At 44.0% G+C, this 23,425-nt stretch overlaps 1 protein-coding gene across 3 annotated transcripts in view; it reads right to left on the minus strand.

The window, feature by feature from the left end:
• Positions 1-232: 232 nt before the first annotated feature.
• Positions 233-23,425, minus strand: part of TNFRSF19 (TNF receptor superfamily member 19) — a 91,361-nt gene continuing 68,168 nt past the window's right edge. For 2 of the 3 annotated variants that reach the window (XM_086328502.1, XM_086328503.1), the window contains exons 6-10: positions 10,939-11,103; positions 10,370-10,495; positions 7,119-7,221; positions 5,622-6,027; positions 233-3,602 (exon numbers count right to left, since the gene is read on the minus strand). In XM_086328502.1, the coding sequence (XP_086184628.1) occupies positions 3,570-3,602; positions 5,622-6,027; positions 7,119-7,221; positions 10,370-10,495; positions 10,939-11,103 (833 nt within the window). In that variant the 3' untranslated portion in view covers positions 233-3,569. Of the gene's footprint in view, positions 3,603-3,641; positions 3,723-5,621; positions 6,028-7,118; positions 7,222-10,369; positions 10,496-10,938; positions 11,104-23,425 lie in introns of those variants that run through there. The other variant, XM_086328504.1, reaches the window with a different exon arrangement.

Below are 23,425 nucleotides of genomic sequence, written 5' to 3' on the forward strand. Positions count from 1 at the left end.
ATACCAAAGCCTCTCAGATAACTTAGAACATTTTTTAGTAGCTTGACCCGCCTCATGCCTGAGAGATGTAACCAGGTCACCCGGGAGGATTCTAAATCCTCAGAGGTCAGAGGTCTGGAGAGGGGTCGTGGGGAGGACACGATCCTAGTGAGACCCTCCACGGGGAGTAGGAGGGGAAACACAGCTGCATTCACACCATCCATCATTTTCTCACCCGATGTGTCGACAAGAATACAAGGTAACAATTTTATTCACAAATAAAAAAAGGTCTTACAAAACTAGTTGTGTAAGAAAACCAACATTTACAAATTCATAAATTCCAGTATGCAAAATAAATCAAGATGAGGTCTAAATGGATGCAAGCTGACTGCCTTAAAGCAATGATGGGATTTTTTCTTTTCTATTTTTTTTTTTATTAGCACAGACAACAGTGCTTGACCTAGGTAACAGCAACATGAACACTTTATCTAAAGTAGAAAAATCTATATTGGAAAAATATATTCCATATACACAAAATCAGAAAACCCATGCCTTTCTGTGATTGCTGTCCAATCATCTCATCCTTGTTGGTGAGTTTCTGTGGTGCAGAAAGTAGCAAGGATTCGCACGCCCAGTCCTGTTATCACCTGATGCTGATTTCCTGGCATGCTGGCAGCTGATTTTATCTGAGTGCTGCCAATATTCCAATGATATGAGATGCCAGCTGGACTGTCTTTTCCAGTGTTTACATAGAGCGCAGGATATAACATCATTGTCTGTTCCCATAGTATGTGGTAGGACAATGTCTTCATCTTGATTAAAATAACCCAGGATTTTTCAAATGTTGCATCAAATAAAATCCATTTGTAACCCTAATTTTCTCCTGGGGGCTTCCCTGGTGGCTCAGCAGTGAAGAATCTGCCTGCCAATGCAGAAGATGCAGGTTCGATCCTTGGGCTGGGAAGATCCCCTGGAGCAGGAAGTAGCAACCCACTCCAGTATTCTTGCCTGGAGAATCCCCATGGATAGAGGAGCCTAGTGGACTATAGTCCATGGGGTCACAAAGAGTCGGACACGACTTAGCAACTAAACAACAACAACAATATCTCTGTTGATCAAAAGTGATGTTTCAGGATTTGGAGCCAGAGCCTCTTTTCCATCAATCTTAGCTTTTTCCTCCAAGTGTCTGCCTTTGACATTAATGAGGGCTCTACACATGGAAGATATACTCTGGTTATAAAAAGGAACACAGCCCTGGCTTACCCTGTTGTAACAAAAGTGATTGGATTGCAGACTATAGCACATGTGCTATGCTATGCTATGCTAAGTTACTTCAGTCGTGTCCGACTCTGTGCGACCCCATAGACAGCAGCCCACCAGGCTCCCCCGTCCCTGGGATTCTCCAGGCAAGAACACTGGAGTGGGCTGCCATTTCCTTCTCCAATGCATGAAAGTGAAAAGGGAAAGTGAAGTCGCTCAGTCGTGTCCGACTCTTAGCGACCCCATGGATTGCAGCCTAACAGGCTCCTCCGTCCATGGGATTTTCCAAGCAAGAGTACTGGAGTGGGGTGCCATTGCCTTCTCTGACAGCACATGTGACTTAAGCTTAAATCTGCATTTTCCTGGCCCTCTTGTGCTCAGATCCTAAGTACTTTGCATGAGTTTCCTAAAGGCACATCTCAGAAGAGCTGGTGCAAGCCAGAGCTTAAGAATCATTGGCTTAGACTAAAAAAAAATGGAAGAGAAAAAACAAAGTCAGTTAACTCTGGCTGGGCACCAGGTAGATGGGAAAGGCTATGCATTACAGTGAGACACTGTAATTTCCTATTTCAGTCCAAGGAACAGAGGTCACACACACAACACACCAAGCCCAGGTGAGCTTGTGTCTTTGCAGGGAGCCTGAGCTGTGGATGAAGGAAGATGAGGGGGTGCACCTTGTGAGAGCTCATGAATGCAAGAGAGAAAAGCACGGGGCAATGAGAGAGAAGTAACAATGTCCTGAGAAAGGCAGAGTTCTAATGCTCACTTCAGACTTTCTTGGCTGTATCACGTGGCTTGTGGGATGTTAGTTCCCTGACCAGGGATTGAACCCAGACCCTTGGCGGTGAAAGTGCTGAGTCCTAACCACTGGACCTCCGGCAATTGCCTCCAATGCTTATGTGGAAGGTCAGGAGAAGACACTGATTTCGGAGGGCCAACTCGGAAACAAAATATGTGATTATTCTCTAACGCATGGATGTTTGAAGGTTTATGTCTTTTTTAAGTGCAAATGGAACAAAGCTAATAGTCATCACTTAAAAGGCAACAGCCAGGACTGATTATGAACATGGTAGGAAAAGAAAGAAATCCTGCTCAAATCAATCCTTTCCAGCGTGCAGAGACGAAGAGCTAAGGAGCCGTCCCCTGGTTCACGACTGAGCTGGCTTTGTTTCTGTCTTAGCTGTAGAGCAAATTCTAGTACGTCAACATCAAGGTGGCAGGGGTGGATCGCCTCCGTAGAAGCACCAGACTCTTCAATCCAGCGTCGCTGGGCTGTGGTGGAAACTGCTGTGCTGACCAAGCTTAGGAGATCGGAGGGAGCCCTGTACCGTGCTCATCAGACGACACGACGGCGGTTGCAATCCGTCCACCTCCCTGTGCTTGTTCTCCTGGTCCTAATACGCAGAGTCGTCTCCTAAGACTACTCACCTGGCATCGTGTTTCAGTGGCATGGACACACCATGTGCTGGCATTTCTAAAGCCTTTATTATAAAACACGATGCAAACAAAAGATGATTATAAATACCGCTTTTCTATAGAAGAGAAAATCTGGATCTTTTGAGCTCAGTCCCAGGGACAGAAGTAACAAACGCTTCCATATCAGTGGATTTTCCGAGGAAATCTGCTAATCTAGGATGAGGATTAAGGAGCTTTTAACTCGGGGGAGGGGTTGGGTAGGCTTTCCCAACCACATTAGCTAACTCAGGCCCCTCCTGTCACTAACTCAGCTGGGGTTGATGAGACAGTGGCTGATGAAGAAGTGTCCATTCTATAAGATTTGATCTCTTCTGATTCCCCGGCCACCATCTGACGAGCCAAGACTCAGGCAGGCCGTGGGAGATCAATTCTAACCTCCCACGCTGATTATTCAGATGATGAAAAGGTGACCTCCAGTACACAGAAACACTCACCTGTGAACCCATCCTGTGTAAAAACTAGGTAACCAATCTGACATTGACTTTCAGGAGGAGATGTGAAATTATTTCCAGAGAGTGTGAATGAAAAGTTATACTCTGAGCCTTCAGTCTTGTCAAACCACCACATCCACCACGAAAAGAAGCGTGACTGTATTTCTGCTTCTCGTCATACCCCTAAGCTCGGAGGCTGCAAACCCGGCCCACTGGGTCTCTGAAGTTGGCCTCCCGCTCAGATGCTCCTTGTGCGGAAAAGATGCAAAGCTTGGAGGCGCCATTCCTCGAGGTTTCGGCTCATGGCGGGCCTGGCTCAGAAGCTTTAAATGACATCAGTTCTGTTCAGATTCACTTTTTTTCCCCAGAAGCCATGAGAAGTCCAGATGGCAGCGAGTCCACATGCAGGCTCTGCTGGACACTTCACTGAAGAAAGAAGCAAGTCCTTTCGTCCCCCTGAAATGGCGACACAAGGAGAGCTCTGAACACAGCACCTTACGAACTGGAGCCCTACGCTATGACTGTGAAGGCGGACGGTGCTTCGCTTTTCCTAACGGTGCACGTGGATTTAATGACCTACAGACGGGAAGATCCTGTTACGGCGTCCTAATATCAGGCACCCATGTACTCTGGGAATAAAAATAAAGACTTCCTAACAACCCACTCACTCCATCTGGGCAAACAGCCCTTAAAAGATGGAAATGAACCCCAACAAACTATATCAATGGACAATTCTTCTGCTGATTTTCAACCTGTCAAACATTTCAAGCCTGGTTCTGTGTCGCACTTCTTTAAAGCAACTATGGGCAAAGATTTTAGGATTCTTTAGTCTATTCTTTCAAAGAACAAAGATGGTTAATGATTAGTGCCATTCTTGGTCTTTGAATTTAAAACTTCTGTGATGCTATTGGAGAAAGCTTAGAAAGAGTTTGAGAAGGAGACTTCTCTCATAAATGACCTCCCTGGAACACTCATACATGTCACAGGGCAAACATCATTGGCAGGAAGCAGCCTTTAGGTGTGACCCTTGTCACAAAAGGGCAGTGACCTCACTTTGGGAGGGGCTGAGGTCTGGCGACTGCATATTATCATACATGCGTGAAACCCTCATTTCTGCAGTCACTTTTCATCAACTTACTACTAATTTGGCATTGATGACATATCAGATACATCTACAGTAAAATTTTTTTTCATAAGTTTAAGCAGATTATCTCGAAATAGAAATTTCTGAGGTTCTCTCAATAATAAGATAGTTTTGTCAAATATGTCGGTCAACTGATATGATAATACCAACCATGTTAATGCTACTATGGAAGGCAAATTATACTTAATTGGTCAATAGAGAGAGGGAAAAAAAAATAGATTTTAATAGATTGAGAAACTAGAACCCAGGTCATCTCATCTCTTTCCTACCATTCCTCCCACATTTCATGCTGACATTTAAAATGTTTGTTCAAAAACACCACCCACAAAAGCTTTTCCTGTAATCGAACAAGCTATTTCATTCCCCAAACGTCTTTGCAAGTGATGTCTCAATATCTTAGTCCTCTTCCCTTCTAGAGAGGTGTGTTGAGGGAAAATTTGACTAAATTTGAGTCACATAGACTAAGGAAGCTGCTCACTCCTACTTGCTTTATCCTGAACCATAACTACATGGAGAAGGAGACAGCAACCCACTCCAATATTCTTGCCTGGAGAATCCCATGGATAGAGGAGCCTGGCAGACTACAGTCCCCAGGGTTGCGAGAGTCAGACATGACTGAGCAGCTAAACCACCACCACCATAACCATCACTGTCAGACTCTGGGTGGCTTAAACCACCCACAAGAAGACTGTTGTGTAAAAATACATTTTGGGGAACAAATGCATCACAAGTTAGAAATCCAATAATTTTTTTTTAATTTCTTGCGTGCTTAGTTGTGTCCAGCTCTTTGTGACTCTGTGGGCTGTGGCTGTCCAGGCTTCTCTGTCCATGGGATTTTCCAGGCAAGAATACTGGAATGGGTTGCCATTTCCTTTCCCAGGGGACCTTCCTAATTCAGGGATCAAACCCACGTCTCCTGCACTGGGACGTGCCAGGGTGTACTTGGCAATAAATCAAATCAGCACACTGCACACCTTTAACTTATACAATGTTATATGTCAATTCTATCTCCATAAAGCTGGGGAAAAAAGAATAAATAGAGGTTAAAATATAAATGAGTGTCTGGGTAGGAATTTAAAGTTTCATTGAAAATAAAATAGAAATAAATTATTTTCAAAGGGGTAGGGTTGTTAGTACAAAAAAAAAAAAAAGCAACTCCTGAAATTTAATGTAAACATACTCTCCTATAACACACAAGAGGGTATGAAGGATGTAAAGACCTTCTCCCCAGGGTCCCCCACATTTTCTGGGGTCAGAGCTTGGTTCTCTCTGGGCATCCCTGAGTCAGTACTGCACCCATCCCGAGATCCACCACTGGGGGGGTGCCTCACCTGGGCGGGTGGCTGTGTGGTCAGGTGTGGGGCATCTCCTCGCCCCTGATCCAGCTGGTTTCCAGCAGTGAGTACGACCCGAGCCCTCACAAGCTCCGGCAGCGTGTCGGTGAGTCTTGACAAATCAGTAGTGTCTGTAAAGGTCTCCGGATGAGCTAGAACTGGCCCCACCCCACCGACCAGACCCCGACTGCTGTCTGAGTCCAGGGAAGCCAAGCTTGTGCTCTCTGGGTCGAGAGAGTGAGCGTCTTCTCCAGGGAGCTCAGGGCAGGAGTCGCAGGAGGAGACGTCGTCACCACCACCGGGATTCTGCATCAGAGGCCAGGCGTCTGAGAACTCGCCACAGAGGGACCTTGACAGGGACCCAAAGAAAGTGGGAATCGCCTCCCCCGCTGGACCTGTGTTTCTGGACACATGTTCGAAAATGTATAAGTACTCTATCGGGAGAAAAACCTCCTATAAAGCAACACTCCAGCTATGCTTTCAAGTTTCCTAGGTGAAAGAAACTCATTGGAAAAGACCCTGATTTGGGGAAAAACTGGGGGCAAGAGGAAAAGGGGACAACAGAGGATGAGATGGTTGGATGGCATCACCAACTCAAGGGACATGAGTTTGAGTAAATTCTGGGAGACAGGAAGGACAGGGAAGCCTGGTGTGCTGCAGTCCGTGGGGTCACAAAGAGTCGGACACGACTGAGTGACTGAACAACAACGTGAAATAAACAACATTTTATTAAGTCAGAATTCTTGTGCCTCCTTTTTTATAAACTTGCTTCAGTACAATAAGTTAAATTACCCCATTTACTATAAAATTGAATTTCTATACCTACTTCTTCTAATCAACATGTGTTGATTGCTCAGTCATGTCCAATTCTTTGTGACCCTGAGGGGTGCAGCCTACCAGGATCTGCTGTCTATGGAATTCTCCAGGCAAGAATCCTGGAGAGGGTTGCCATTTCCTTATATTTATACTTAATCCAACGTCTAAAATATGGAGTGTCCTAGGTTCTTCACTGAGTTTGACTACTATTCTGAAATTCTCTGGGTATGTGGCGTACTAAAAATTACTCAGAGATGACATAAGTGCTACAAATCATGAATATAAGACAAAAATAAAATTAGCAGGATATACAGTATAAAGAATGTTGTATTGGCTCTAAGTAACCCTGAGAGACTTACCTAATTCTTTCCAAAGTTCCCACCGTCTTAAATGTCTAGAATGTCATTAATACTACTAAGAAAGTGATGTCCCCATAGTTTTACATGAAATGAAAATAAGAAGGATGTATATTTGTGCAAGGGAATATGAAATTATATTCATTAAAAACACGACTTTGGGACTTCCCTGGTGGTCTAGTGGCTGGAGCTCCGAGCTCCCAATGCCGGGGGCCCGGGTTTGATCCCTGACTAGGGAACCAGATCCCATGTGCTGCAACTAGGACCCAGTGCTGCCAAGCAATTAAATGAAAAAATATTTTGCAAAGACCCACCCACTTACCTGTCCTGAAGTGTGGCCTTGCAGTGCCCCTGACAACCAGGAGTGTCCCGGCCGATGCCGCAGGCCCCACCACAGCACCGGGATGGGACAAGGTGGACGGGCCCTAGGAAAGTCGGAGGGCTTGTTACATTGCTTCAACACTGCACTTGAACATTTAGCTGTTCCCCTTTGGGTGATTTCTGAGGGGGATGGGCCATGAGGTTTAATTTTTTTCTCTTTTCTCTTAAAAAATGATGAACTACTTCTATGAAGGACCTGGAGATGGGCAGCTGGAGGGTGGTCCCAGGGGCTGGAGTTAGGAAGATGGGAGTTTCCTGTGTGGGGTCAGGACAGCGTTCTGGGGATGGTGGTGGTGAATGTACTTAATGTCCCTGAACTGCTCACCGGGAAATGGTTAAAACGGTAAACTTAATGTGATGTCAATTTCACTGCAATGAAAATAATACTGAAAAGGCACGAAGAGAGGGGAAATGAAATGAGTCTTTCATACATGGCTGATGAGGGCAGGAAGGACAGTGTTTCTGTGAGCTGGCAGGGTGATGCTGGGCAGAACACGAATGTCCACAGCCTTTAACTCAACACACATTCACACTTTGGTTTTCACTTTGGTAGCTTAAGAAATAACTACGTGCATACAACTTTACTAACTACTCTGTTCACTGAAGCAGTATGTATATTATTTTTGGTTATGAAGACAATACACATTCATTGAAGACAAACTTTAAAAATAGAGAGATTAGATCAGAAATCGAAAAATAAATCTTTCCCACTTCTATACACTACAAAACACTGTCCACATTTCTGAATAGCCTTCTAGACTCCTCTCTCTATGCATACAGACATACGTAAATCTGATTTTATAAACCATAAACACAGTAAAGCATACTGACAAATGCAAAGACACACACATATTAAATATACAGAGAAAGGTTTGAGGAAATTATATATTAATACACAAACACACACACATCCAAAGTTTCCATGATGAATTATTTCTTTTCTTTTATCAAAAGAAAAAAGATGATGAAACCATTTCCCTTTTAAAAATGAAAGTTAACCACTGAGATACAGCAGCAAGCCATGTTGAGAGGGATGGCCGCCCGGCCTGCAGCCGATTCTATCCGGAAGCAGCCCTTGTCTCGAGCGGCCGTGATCGTGGGGATGTGCCTGGATCCACCGCCAGTCATTTCAGCAAGTCACCCTCGCTGTGGGACATTTCAAATTTATTCAAAGAAAGGCACTGCTATTCCCTGTAGAAATGGCTGGTTCTAGTGCTCCAGCTGGAAAATACAAGATGAGCCTGGAACTTCTTTTCTGAGCCAGAAAATAAGAGAGAAGCTAAAAGGATAATAAAGCTATGTCCAAATGACACCTGAGCAGGGTGAAGGGACTCCCTCTGGCCAAACCTGGGAAAATCTGAGCCTTAAAATAAATAATGATCAAAAAGGACCATCACCCTTTTATCAGGGACACTGTGTCCATTGTAATTAAAGGAAAGAATAAATGGGGAAGAAGGGAAGTTCTTGCTTACCTAGGAAGTCAAGTAATAAATGCAGATAATAACGGTCAGCAAAGAAAGAATTGTGCTAAAAATGCCTTATTTCCATATCAAATATTAGATTGAAAAGCTGAACCCTTCGATGTCTTGAAAGATTAGACAGTTCTGAGAGGACCAGCCATCGAATTGGGAAACACTGAACCTCATGGATGGTTACAGGAGACGACACACTGCTAGGTGCTGTGTCCCCAGGTGTGGGGGACATACAGGTGAGGATGGAGCGGGCAGAGGGCAGGCTTCTGGAAGGGCTGCGGCCACCTTGATTATGCCCTGCAGAGGAGGTGAGGTCGTGGGGATGGGGCAAGAAGTTAAGCGTAAGTTAGTGTTCCTTTGCCGACTTTTGCCCATGTTAGAAACCTTAGTCCACCTGAATTACAGGCAGACCTGGCTGTATCATGCCTGACAATTACTGCTTTTTCCTGAAGTGCAGGTCTGTGGCAGCCCTGTGTCTCACAATCTAGGGGCACTATTTTTCCTACAGTGTCTGCTCACTCTGTGTCTCTGTGTCCCATTTTGGTAATTCTCACAGTATTTCAATCTTTTTCATTATTATTATAGTTGTTATGATGGTCTGTGCTCAGGGGACCTTGATGTGACTACTGTAGTATGACTCACTGAAGGCTCAGATGATGGTTAGCATTTTTCAGCAATAAATTATTTTTAAATTAAGGTTTATATGTTATTTTTTAGGACATGATGCTATTGCATACTTAATATACTACAGTATAGCATAAAGATAATGTTATATGCACCAGGGAACCCAGAATATCCCGTGATTCACTTTATTGCAATATTCTCTTTACTACAATGGTCTGGAATCGAACCTGTGTCTCCAGGGTCTGCCTGGACTTCCCTGAACTTCCATCTCTGTCAATTATCCCAGAGGCAATACTGGTTTGTGGAAAACCCTGTCACAGGTCTCCCTCCTCCTTCTTCTGTAAGAAATCGGGGGCTTCCCTGGTGGCTCAGTGGTAAAGAATCACCTGTTAACGCAGGAGAGATGGGTTTGATCCCTGGTCTGGGAAGATCCCACATGCCACGGAGCAACTAAGCCCGTGTGCCCCAACTACTAAGCGTGTGCTCTAGAGCCTTGGGGCCCCAACTTCTGAAGCCCATGAGCCCTAGAGTCATTGCTTCATAACAAGAGGAAGCCACTGCAATGAGAAGCGCCCACAGAACAAAGAGACAGTAACCTTTGCTTGCCACAACCAGGGAAAAGCCTACGCGGCAACCAAGACCCAGCACAGCCAAAAATAAATAAATAAACTAGTTAAAAGAAAAAGAAGTCCAGAAAGACACTAAGACAGCCATGTGCAGCTTCACTTTGAACCCACCAGACAAGAAAGGAGACAAGACAACCCTACTCTACAAAAGGCTCACATGACTTTAAATCAATTGACACCAAAATGAAGGCGAACTTGTTTTAAAAGTTACTGAGAGTTTAAAAATAAAATAAAATTTAAAAAAAATTAAAAAAATATAAAAAAAAATAAAAGTTACTGAGAAATCCTAGAATTTTAATGAGATGCTTCTTTTCTATTTGATATTAATACTTAAAGATGCACAACACCCCAAACCTCTGGGGACAGGGAGAATGACTGAACTCGATTAGCTTTAACTGGAAAACAGAGCAGGAGCGCTCTTTGCAGCCTCGGGGCCTGCGTTCTTAGTGGACCCCAAGCTCTGAACTTACCGCAGGCCTGGGCCGAGTCCCGCAGGCACTGACAGCAGGCACGGGGTGCAGGGGCGCCGAGCCGGGGTCTGTCGAAACAGGACAGCTCAGAGCCGTTGTACTGCAGGTCCTGTGCCCTCAGGGACCCTGCGGAGGCCGAGAACTCGGTCAGCGAGACAAGTTCCCCAGGGGAAGCCCGGGAACATCACAGCGCGGCCAGAACCACCCAGCTTCTGCAGTGTGGGAGGAAAGGACAGCTGTGGTTCACATTTAAAAATACTTCTTACAAAAAGGCAGAGAAACGAAACAATCAGTCAAGAAAGCTCGAGATGGGGGCCCTTGTGTTGCCAGAACTTAGAAGGAACTGTGTTTCTGTGGAGGGCGAGGGCGGCCCTGCCTCCTCAGGCCCCCGTGAAGTGATGCCGCCCCTCGGCTGCACCCTCAGCGCCTCCCCTGGGAGCACATGTTCTCTGCCTCTGTGGCCGTTGCCAGATGCTCCTCTCAGGTCCTCGTTGGACACTCAGAGGACAGTGATGATGATCAACACCCTTTGGCAGGATGGCAAGACACAGCAAGCGCTCAGGACTTACAGCTTGGCTTCTTCTCCACGAACTGCCGCTTACAGTAGATGACGCAGAGGACGAGCAGGGCCAGCAGCACGGTGGCCAGGGCACTGCAGATGACGGCCGCCAGGGCTGTGTCCCGCGGGCTGGAGGCCGTGGATGGGATCCTCACCAGGTTGACCTTGCTGGTACCTGAAAACCACGGGGATGGAATTCTCACATCTCCACCACCCAGGAGACTCAGACGTGCACATTGCACGTGGGGTCCCCTGCAGGAGCCTTCGTGCAACATCGGGGTGAGGAGGGAAGGTGTGCTAGGCGGCTCACACACTCCCTCCATCCGGGTCATGGCTGGAATATTGCACTTCCACCTGCAGCTCTCCTCTGTTTCCACGGCAGCAACCATGTGCCACCCCAACATACATGTCCTCAGGCCCACTGGACCAGACCGTCTGCCAGATGGGGGTCTGTCATCGTGTTCTGTCTCCCCGGCACCCGGCAGTGTAGGGCACACAACAAGCACTTAATATTCTGCAAATTGGAATCAGACTCTCCACAGTTTTAAGCAGGCTGAACTGAGGTGTGCTCTGGAAGGCAACTTTTGGGGCAAACAAGGAACTGGATTATTCACAACCTTGCCGTTGGCCCCCACGTTCTGAGACAGTGAACATTATTATTATTACTTTATTTTAACACTGTTGCTCTTACAGTACTGAACAACACCTACAGTTTGGAGAAAAAAAAAGCTAACACCACCATGACCTCACACTGACAATGCATCTCCATCTGGATGGAGCCCGTTTTGAGGGCCTACTTGCCCACGCAGCTGCTACCAGCATCTGAGCTGCGAGGCACTAAAGCCCACCTGGAACACCTGGGACTTTCGCCCTGTCCCTGGCCACACAGGAGCACCCCATCCTAACCCCTAAAGTCAGGTTTCCACTGTGGCCAGAGCCAGAGAGAACCATCAGGGTTGAGTTGCCGCTGCTGCTGCTGCTACTAAATTGCTTCAGTCGTGTCCAACTCTGTGTGACCCCATAGACGGTAGCCCACCAGGCTCCCCCGTCCCAGGGATTCTCCAGGCAAGAACACTGGACTCGGTTACCATTTCCTTCTCCAATGCATGAAAGTGAAAAGTGAAAGTGAAGTTGCTCAGTTGTGTCCGACCCTCAGCGACCCAATGGACTGCAGCCTACCAGGCTCCTCCATCCATGGGATTTGTCAGGCAAGAGTACTGGAGTGGGTTGCCATTGCCTTCTCCGAGGGTTGAGTTATTGAACCATAAAAACACGACAGCTGGAACAAAAACAAGAACAGTCATTTGGGGATGTTGAGTCCTGGTGTATCTGGGCTCCATGACTCTGGGCCACCCTGATACATGGTTCTCATTGTCACTGGGAAAGGCACAAATACCATATGGCTTAGACCTGGATGAATAAGAATTATAATCCAATCATACCTTTTAAAGGATATTTGTTGGTAAACGTGTTTAATACTCATAAATATATTGCTTCTAGTTATGCAGACATAATGTCATAATCAAACAGCACACATTAGATGTTCACCACACAGCAAGTTAAAAAGATCATACCTTGGACCTGATCGAGATGAAACCTAAATCCGAAACAGCCTCTATAAGCAGGCAAATTCACGAGAGGATGTATGAACACAAACAAACACAGCTGTGTAAACAGTGACAAATAAACACAGGAATAGGAACTTATGTCTAACGCAAGTAAAAGTGTGGGCTACAATGAATGGTAAGTAACTTGGGAAACTTGAGTATTGCTTATTGCAACCAAACCGTGAGGTTGATTCATGTTTGTGAGAAAATGGTTTACTTCAGAGTGAGCCTGGGCCCTGTAGCTTAAATTTTCCATCAAGGAACCAAGCTCCAGTCAACACTAGGCTTCGGCCAATCTGTCATCCAAATGAGACAGCTTGAGAACTAGACCCTGGCCTTCAGATTCTCTCTGGTGGACCACCTGTCCAGTTGTTGTTCAGTCACTAAGTTGTGTCCGACTCTGTGATCCCATGGACTGCAGTGCACCAGGCCTCCCAGTTCTTCACTATCTCCTGGAGTTTGCTCAAACTCATGTCCTTGTGAATTAACCAAAGAAGCCAGAAAAGTCGGCCAGGCTCCTCTGTCCATGGGATTCTCCAGGCAAGAATACTGGAGTGGGTTGCCATGACCTCCTCCAGGGGATCTTCCCAAACCAGGGATCGAACCCTCATCTCTAATGTCTCCTGCATTGCCAGGCAGGTTTCTTACCACTGGTGCCACCTGGGAAGCCCAAAGAGTCAGAAACGACTAAACAATTTGAGCACTCCCTAAAACCACATGGGGGATGGAAAAAATGACGAGATTATTTAGAGATCTGCTAACAACAGGAGACCTTGGATATTTTTGGTAGAAAGTCATCCAAATTACCATCAACGTTATCACAGAGACCACACACCAAATACCTGCAGAGGACTGGCCCTGTGTTGCCCACCTTCAAAATGTCATGACAATCCTCCGCAGCAAGGGTCTTACAGATGAAGATGTCTCTGCAAATCTAGAAACGGGTTTTCACTTAAACAACCCACGGTTGAATCAAGATTTAGGCCTGATCTGTCCGACTCTAAAATATATGCTCTTAAAAAAAATTATGCTATATTCCTCCCAACATTCCAACAGTATTGTTTAGAGGAAAAAAAAAAAAAACAGGAATGTGAAGGACTATTATTCAAATTTTGTACAGACCAGTAAATTCTAGTTAATTAGCTAACATATATAATATGACTTGACCTAATTTAAAACACAAACAGAGCTTCACAAGTCCAACCTCTCTTGCTCCCAAGATTAAAGAGGCTATTGCATTTTATCGCAGTGAAAAAGAACATATGACTCTTTAAATTCATTTTTTAAACATTCTTGTTAAGGTCTATATAGTATAATTAGATGAGTATTAAACAGAGTAGGGAAGGATATGAACTGTCATATATGAACTAATTACGCTTTCTGTCTGGGCTTCCATGTTTAAGATTTCACTGACACCTTGTGTTTTCATCAGAGAGTTCACAGAAGAAAATAAAACCTCAGGTTGCATGCTATGTGACACGGAAGCTCCACCATAATCGGACATGCAAACATTTTCACTTTTGATGGCTGTGTTTTGTCATGAGTAATTCAAATGACAATTAGTTCTGGAAGATAAACAGACATTCTCTAATAATTTTCAGTAACATATTTATCTTTGACTTTCATATTTTTTTCAAGTAAACAACAAATCAATTCATTATTTTCTGTGCTCTTTCATCACCACCACCACCACCACCACCAAGAAAACTCATGTTGAGTGTGTAACAAGACCAAAACGTGATGGATTGATTTCTAGCTATGTTCTTTAATTTAAAAATATATTTAAAAAGAGCATTTTGCAATCTTAACTGAGGCAAGGATACAGGCCTGGAGTGTAAGCTTTATCTTGTTCATCCAAACTGGTTAAACAAAAATATCTACCGTAACACTCAACCTATGAATTCCAGATGTACCACAGAACAGTCTGCCAATACACAAAATAGTTGGACTTTTTAAAGTCCATTTTATACCAAGCTCTCTGACACTGGATGTAATGTCATGTAAAAGAGTGAGTCTTAATCATTTTACTTTTCATTTTAAACTTTGGTCTTTGAACAATGTGGTTTGTTTTTCAATACTGATAATAAACATTATTTGAAAATGAGCGCTTTCTTTTGCACAGGAAAAAAAAAAGATTTTAAACTGGATTGATTTTTCCATTGTGGTGAAATATACATAACATAAAATTTACCCTTAGTGACACTGAGTACATTCACAATGTTATATAACCATCACCACTAGAGGGGAAACCCCCAACCCATGAAGTAGTCATGCCCCATCCCCTGTTTCCCCACCACCACATCCTGGCGAGCACTAATTTGCTTTGTGTCTGAATTTGCCTACTCTGGATACTTCCTATAAAAGGAACCATAAAATATTACATGACCTTCTGTGTCTGTCTTCTTTCACTTAGCAGAGTGTTTTCAAGGTCATCTATGTCAGCATGCAACAGAACTTCATTCCTTTTTTATGACTGAATAACATTCCATTGGATGGATGGACCATGTTTTGTTTATTTGTTCATCAGATGGTGGACATGTGAGCTGTCTCCACCTTTTGGCTATTGTGAATAATGTTGCTGTGAACATTCACGTTCAGTCTTTCTCCATACACTTTTAAACGTTTCACAAAGATACACACAATGGCTCCACATGCTATCAAAAGGTATACGTTAGTGCTCTTTCACTAAGGCATTATGTTCATCAGTCACTCACATACGTAATGTTATTACGCTAGAGCATTATGTTAATAAGTCAGGGGAAAAAAAAAAAAAGATTCCTGAGCAAACCAAGAGAAGAGTGGAGAGAGACAGTGCCAGAGAAGCTAGTCAGGATCGGTACTTGTAGGAATTTAAACCATAGTGAGGAGCTTGAATTCTATTCTAAGAATAACAGGAAGTACTCAACAACTGCAGAATATATATTCTTCTTTAAAAAGACTAAAATCATACAAAGTATCTTTTCCAACCACAAATGAATTAAACTAGAAATCAATAACAGAAGGAAAACTGGGAAGTTCAAAGATATGCAGAAGATAAATAATCCACTCTTAAATAACCAATGGGACAAAGAAGAAATCACATAGGAAATTAGAAAACACTTTGAGATGATTGAGAATAAAAAACAAAATATCAAAACTTATATTGATAAGGATACAGCAAAAGAGGGATACACCTCTAAAAGAGGTGTTCACAGGGAAATTTATAGCAGTAAATGTCTATACTAAAAAAGATGTAAAATCGACAACCTAATGTTTAACTTTATTGCATTAGAAAAATAAGAGTAAACTAAACCAAAAGCTAGCAGATGGAAGGAAATGATAAAGATTAGCACAGAGACAAATAAATAGAGAGAAGCAATAAAACCAAAAGTTGGTTCTTTGAAAAGATCAACAAAATTGACGAAACTTAGATTGACAGAGGAGAAAAGGGAGAAGACTCAAGTAAGTAAAATCAGAGATGAAGGAGCAGACATTGCCATGGACTTGACAGAAATAAAAAGGTTATAAGAGGACACCATGAACAAAGGTACCACAAATTGGGTAACTAGGTAAAAAGGCATTCTTGGAAATACACAAGCCAATGAAACTGACACAGAAGAGATAGAAAACCAAAATAGACCACAACAAAGAGATGGACTCAGTCATTAAAAACCTCCTGACAAAGGGAAGCCCAGAACCAGATGCCTTCCTGTGAATTCTGCCAAATATTTAAAGAAAAACTAATACCAATCCTTCTCAAACTCTTGCAAAAAATGAAGAGGAAAGAATACATCCTAACTCATTCTATGAGGCTAATATTATCCTGATACCAAAGCCAGAAAAAGGCACTCTAAGGGGAGAAAACTACAGAGCAAGATTTCTGACAAGTACAGATGCAAAAACCCTCAACAAAAACGTACCTTATAAAAATCAGTGCATATTCAAGGATTATACATTACAGCCAAGTGGGATTCATTCCAGGAAGGCAATGATGATGATCCGTACCAAAATCAATGTAACCCATGATAAAAAAAAAATGAAAGGGACAAAAAACCACACTAATCGCCTCAATTACGCTTAAAAAAGGGCTTCCCTGGTGGCTCAGAAGGTAAAGAATCTACCTGTGCAGAAGACTTGGGTTCAGTCCCTGGGTCGAGAAGATCCCCTGGAGAAGGAAATGGCAACCCACTCCAGGATTCTTGCCTGGAGAATCCCATGGACAGAGGAGCCTGGTGGGCTACAGTCTGTGGCGTCACAAAGAGTCAGACACAACTGAGCAGCTAAACAACAGTGGGCCCACAGGGGGACAACAACGTTTAAAAAGCACTTGACAACACCCAACGTCCTTTTATAATACAAGCACTCAATACACCAGTAGGCATCCTTGCCAGTGCCTGCCCTGAGCCAGCGGTTCTCCGCACACCCAGCGAGACGTGCCACGTGCCTTTGGGGCAGGTGTGGGCAGAGTGGTGGTGGGCAGGCTTGGACTGGGCTGCTGCTGCAGGTGTTGCTCCCACCCAGGCAGATTTGTTCTAATCCGACAACTCTGAGAACTCTCAGGTCCTCCTCCCAGGACACTACGGCTGCCCCCAGTTCCACCACCACCACCCCGAGGCCAGTGGCAGCGGTCTGCAGTCAACAGCCGGTCTCCTGGGGATCTTCTCCTCCCTTCCACATGTCTGCTGTTAGGAGACTCGGGCCAGGAATCATCGCCACTCCCCACCCTGTAAACCCAACCCAAATGGCATCTAGATGCCCACTGTGGTGAGGATGAAGCAGGTCTTTACTGAATCTGCTTGTTTCACACCTTACATTACTGACACAGAAATGTTGGGGATCCCAAGTTTGACTGGCTTGAAGAGCATGATGAATACCAATATTAAATGTGCTAGAGTGGCATGTATAAGATGAAGACAGGCAACTTTCAAAATTACTTAAGATATTATTCCCTTTTGTTGTTATTCTTCATTCGCTAAGTCACGTCTAACTCTGCAACCCAATGGACTGCAGCCTGCCAGGCTTCCTTGTCCTCTACTATCTCCTGGAGTCGACTCAAGTTCATGTCCCTTGAGTCAGTGATGCTATCTAACCATCTCATCCTCTGCCACCCCTTTCTCCTTTTGCCTTCAGTCTTTCCCAGCATCAAGGTCTTTTCTGATAAGCTGCCTCTTCGCATTGGTGGTCAAAGTGTTAGCACTTCAGCTTCAGGATCAGTCCTTCCAAAGAATATTCAGGGTTGATTCCCTTTAGGATTGACTGGTTTGATCTCCTTGCAGTCCAAGGGACTCTTCAGAGTCTTCTCTTAAATGTGCCTTGATCAATATGGACATTCTAAACTCTATCTTAAAAATGAGAAAACAGGGTAAAATCTTCATGACCTTGGATTTGGCAATGGTTCCTTAAATATGGGCTTCCCTGGTGGCTCAGACAGGAAAGAATCTGCCTGCAGTGTGGGAGAATGGGGTTCCATTCCTGGGTTGGGACTTCCCCTGGAGAAGGGAAAGGCAACCACTCCAGTATTCTTGCCTGGAGGATCCCCATGAACAGACGAGCCTGGCGGGTTACAGTCTGTGGGGCCACAAAGAGTCCAACATGACTGAGCAACTAACACTTTCACACAACTGAAGATCGGAAAAACAAACCATCTGATTAAAATGAAACTAAGATGTGATTTTGAGATACAATATCACTAAGTAAAATAAGAGAAGCAAAGCTCAACGGGAGTTTACAACAAAACAGTAATCAAGATATAAGAAGATTTTATTCATCAGAAGCAAGATTATTTAAATTAAGAAAGCATCATTTTTCAAATGAATGGTAGAAGGATTATATGAGGATGTGTATCTTTCTCTTTTTAAAAAAGGAATCATTCTGACCTTACTTTTGAAGTTTCACCCAAACTATTCAACTTGATGTCTCTGTTTACCAGAATCTGAGCCTGGTAAGCACTGGCCAGACCACCTTCTTACAACTGTATCTGGGGCAGCCAGTTGTGTGCAAGTAAAACCACAAGTTCATCGTGTCAGGCTGCTTTTCAAACATGCTCTGAGTACTGAGTTTCCAAGCTAATGCCCTAAACTGTTTTGTTTTTTTTTTTTTAATTTATTTTCCTTTTTGAACTTAAGAGCATATCAAAAACAGTACAGCTAGGCAAACATTTTTCCTTTGTTGAGCAATGCTGTAACATCTGTTTATAAACACAGAACTTCTGAGCTTGATTCTTTCTTTCAAGTTCCCTCTCGGGCACTGCCCCAGTTACTAGTCCTTTCATGATTTAAACTCAAGTGAATCAAGGCAGAACCCCGAGGCGGCCTCCACTCTGCCTTCTTTTAATACTAATACAGATGATTCATAAATACAGTTCTATTATAAGCAGAGCCGGCTTCTGAGAAGTAAACTTTGTGTCTCTGCTTCCCAATTGCTCAAGTTGGGTGAATCACCGAGGATAAATAAAGCAATACGTAAAAGCCGCAAGGCTGCGGAACCAAAGAAACCCAGGGTACCCCACGATGTCAGGATGGGTCCCTGATTATGAGACTATGGGATGGTGGTTCCCCAGGTTACTGAGAGCAGGAGAGCGGAAGACCCCCACGGAGGACCTCTGAGCCCTCACGCCATCTGCCATTCTGCCTCCATCAATTTCTGTTTCCCTCTGGGCTGCCTGCCCACCACTGCCCCATTGCTATTCTTAGCCTTTACCATGCATGTTGGGAGGAAACCATGAAAAAATGCAAACTGTTCTTCTTGAAGCTGAAGAGGGGGAGGGCGGTGGACATAATTCTATTCACTCTTAAATTGAAAGCATACACATCCTTCACATTTTTGTCTATTCTCACAATCTTATACACAGAGTCTTTCTTTTGTAAGTGCAAGTGCTCATGTTGCTTAGTCATATCCTATTCTTTCTGACCCCATGGACTGTAGCCCTCTAGGCTCCTCTGTCCATTGGATTTCCCAGGCAAGAATACTGGAGTGGATTGCCATTTTCTTCTCCAGGGGATCTTCCCAACCCAGGGACTGAACCCATGTCTCCTGTATTGGCAGGCAGGTTCTCTACCACTGTGCCACCTGGGAAGCAATTTAGATTATTAATAAATATTACCCTGTATTATGAGACATTAAAAAAGATATGATTATAGCCAATACTCCAAAATGGTTCCAATTATTCCATTATTATCTTTTGAATTAAAGACGGAAAGTCCAAATCTTGCAGTGAAAACACGTGATATGAATCAAAGCCCTTTATTGCCTTCTGGAAAGCTTTTATGAAAACATTTTTTCCTGAATTCCTTACCTTAGAAGAGGTATGTGTTTAGAAAAGCAGAAACTTCTTTAAACCACATGCCCATTAGTTGTTATCTCTAACTTTATCTCTGCTCTTAGAAAATCTTAACTAAAGTCAGTGATCAGTCAGTTCAATCACTCAGTCATGTCCGACTCTTTGCAACCCCATGGACTGCAGCATGCCAGGCTTCCCTGTCCATCACCAACTCCCACAGCTTACTCAAACTCACATCCATCAAGTTGGTGATGCCATCCAACCATCTCATCCTCTGTCATCCCCTTCTCCTCCTGCCTTCAATCTTTCCCAGCATCAGGGTCTTTTCCAGTGAGTCAGTTCTTCCCATCAGGTGGCCAAAGTATTGGAGTTTCAGCTTCAGCATCAGTCCTTTCAATGAATATTCAGGACTGATTTCCTTGAGATTGACTGGTTGGATCTTCTTGTAGTCCAAGAGATGCTCAAGAGTCTTCTCCAACACCACAGTTCAAAAGCATCAGTTCTTTGGTGCTCAGTTTTGTTTATAGTCCAACTCTCATATCCATCCATACATGACTACCATATGTATAAAAACCACAGCTTTGACTAGATGGACCTTTGTCAGCAAAGTAATGTCTCTGCTTTTTAATATGCTGTCTAGGTTGGTCATAACTTTTCTTCCAAGGAGCAAGCATCTTTTAATTTCATGGCTGCAGTCACCATCTGCTTTGATTTGGGAGCCCCCAAAAATAAAGTCTGTCACTATTTCCCCATCTATTTGCCATGAAGCGATTGAACCGAACGCCAAAATAAGATAATTGACTGTTAAGAGTCTGGAAGTGACAGAATGTTATTACCAGTCAAAGGGTTAAAGAAAAGAATGCAATATCAGTATTTTGATTACACAGAAAAACAATTGCTTATGATTAGGTCTCCTGAGACTTCCCTGGTGACTCAGACGGTAAAGAATCTGTCTGCAATGGGGGAGACCTGGGTTCAATCCCTGGGTAGGGAAGATTCCCCTGGAGAAGGGAATGGAAACCCACTCCAGTATTCTTGACTGGAGAATTTCATGGACAGAGGAGCCTGGTGGACTACAGTTCATGGGGTCAAAAAAAGTTTCGGACATGACTGAGCGACTATCACACTTGAGCAGGCCTCCTGATGGCGGAGCAGAAGACAGTGGCAGTGGCCCTTCGGATAAGTTAACATACAGAATAACAAACAACTAGCAGAGCCTAGTGGTAATCGGCGCATATGTGCAGAGCTCATGCATGTTGTGTTTACATGAACCTGATTCTACTGAGTGAAAATTAAAATAGCAAACTTGCGGCCTTTTCTCCTGGGCAGCCTGTCAGGGGCTGTTGCTTGAACTGGAAGCACTGTAGGCTGATGACTGTAAGCACTTTGCTGCTGAAGGACCAGAGCTCAAATTTTAAAAGGATAGGCAGAAGCCTCCCTCTATGGGCCCAAGTGCAGCACGTGGACATGGGCTGGGGTCTTTATCTTTTTTTCCTTCCCTCTTTTCCTGGCTCTAAAATATACTGTAAGGTGCTGCACACTCTTGGTTAAGAGCTTTGTTGTCAGCACTCTGGGTTTGAATCCTGGCTCAGCCACTTACTAGCTGTGTCACCAACCAGCAAATGACGACTTCAGTTTCCTTATCAGTAAAGCCAGGAAATAAAAGTATCTACCTGAAGGTCTGTGAGACCTGAAGGAAGTGATGCACACACAGAGGGTCATCTTGGTACCTCCCACAGTGAACTTCCTGAGTTAGCCATCCTTCCTCCTATTATTATTCAGAATCGGATGTTATATTCTAATTGTTGTTATGGTGGAATCTGGATGGTCTCTTAAACCAAGTGAAACCACCTATGTAGCAGGCAGGCCACTGAGCACCCTGATGGGATAGCCTGTGTCATCATCACATGGCCCTGGAGGGCAGGGAAGTGCACAGTGAATACAAACCAACAGAATTCTCCCCAGAAGTTTAGGTTCGTTTCTTACAAAAGACACAGCTGCCACTACTTGTATCTAAGTGTCTCAAAGGGTCCCTCCCGCCATAAGATCGCCCAAAGTAACATTAAGCATTGTTGCGTAAGAATAAGCAACCATGAGCAAAATAAGTCAACCTTTTGGAATATTGTGAATAAAATGGTAAAGCTATTACTAACAAGGGCCTGCAGGAAAAAACTCCAGGCAAAACAGAAAAATATTAATAGTCAGGCACAAAGACAGCTTGGAGAATACAGAGCAGGAGGGACATGGCAGGCAGACAAGCCATAGGACCTGTACTCACTGCTCCTTAAAGACACTGGTGGGGAATTCTGAGTAAATGAGGCTCCAGGCGAGAGTCACAACTGACTATGATGTTCGTCCAAAATTTCTAAGTCTTCCTCAAAGGCTTTTATTAAATAGTGTTTGTACAGGATTTGGGATGAATAAATGAAAATAGTATGCTTCTTTCCCTTTTAGCTTCTTGAACACTAAGACCATGGTTTGGACTTACTACGTACATGTGTGTGCAAGCATGCTAAGTTACTTCAGTCACGTCTGGCTCTTTGCAAACCTATTGACGATAACCCGCCAGGCTCCTCTGTCCATGGGGATTCTCCAGTCAAGAATACTGGAGTGGGTTGCCATGCCTTCCTCCAGGGATCTTCCCAACCCAGAGATTGAACCCGGGTCTCCCACCTTGCAGGCACATTCTTTACCTACTGAGCTACCAGGGAAGCCCAAGAATACTGGAGTGGATAGTCTATTCCTTCTCCAGGGGATCTTCCCAACCCAGGAATCGAACTGGGGTCTCCTGGATTGCAGGAGGATTCTTTACCAGCTTAGCTACTAGGGAAGGCCCATTACCAACTTAGTGACAGATAAATACAAATAGTCATTAAGCATAAATAGTGTCATAAATTTAAATTACATACAAAAGAGGGCATTGATAGAAGATCAGGTCAGTTCAGTTCAGTTGCTCAGTTGCGTCTCTTTGTGACCCCCATGGACTGCAGCACGCCAGGCCTCACTGTCCATCACCAACTCCCGGAGCTCGAGTTGATGATGCCATCCATCTCATCCTCTGTCGTCCCCTTCTCTTCCCACCTTCAATCTTTCCCAGCATCAGGGTCTTTTCCAATGAGTTAGTTCTTCACATCAGGTGGCCAAAGTATCAATCCTTCCAATGAATATTCAGGACTGATTTCCTTGAGGATTGACTGGTTTGATCTCCTTGCAGTCCAAGGAACTCTCAAGAGTCTACTATAACACCACAGTTCAAAACCATCAATTCTTCAGTGCTCAGCTTTCTTTGCAGTCCAACTCTCACATGACTACTGGAAAAACCATAGCTTTGACTAGATGGACCTTTGTTGGCAAAGTAATGTCTCTGCTTTTGAATATGCTGTCTAGGTTGGTCATAGCTTTTCTTCCAAAGAGCAAGGGTCTTTTAATTTCATGGTTGCAGTCACCATCTGCAGTGATTTTAGAGCCCAAGAAAATAAAGTCTCTCACTGTTTCCATTGTTTCCCCATCTATTTGCCATGAAGTGATGGGACCAGATGTCATGATCTTAGTTTTTTGAATGTTGAGGTTTAAGCCAACTTTTTGACTCTCCTCTTATACTTTCATCAAGAGGCTCTTTAGCTCTTCTTCAC

The sequence above is a fragment of the Bos grunniens genome, chromosome 12, assembly GCF_055505025.1.
Source record: "Bos grunniens cultivar Pamir isolate PY7600 chromosome 12, Bosgru_T2T1.0, whole genome shotgun sequence".
Classification (NCBI taxonomy): Eukaryota; Metazoa; Chordata; class Mammalia; order Artiodactyla; family Bovidae; genus Bos; species Bos grunniens.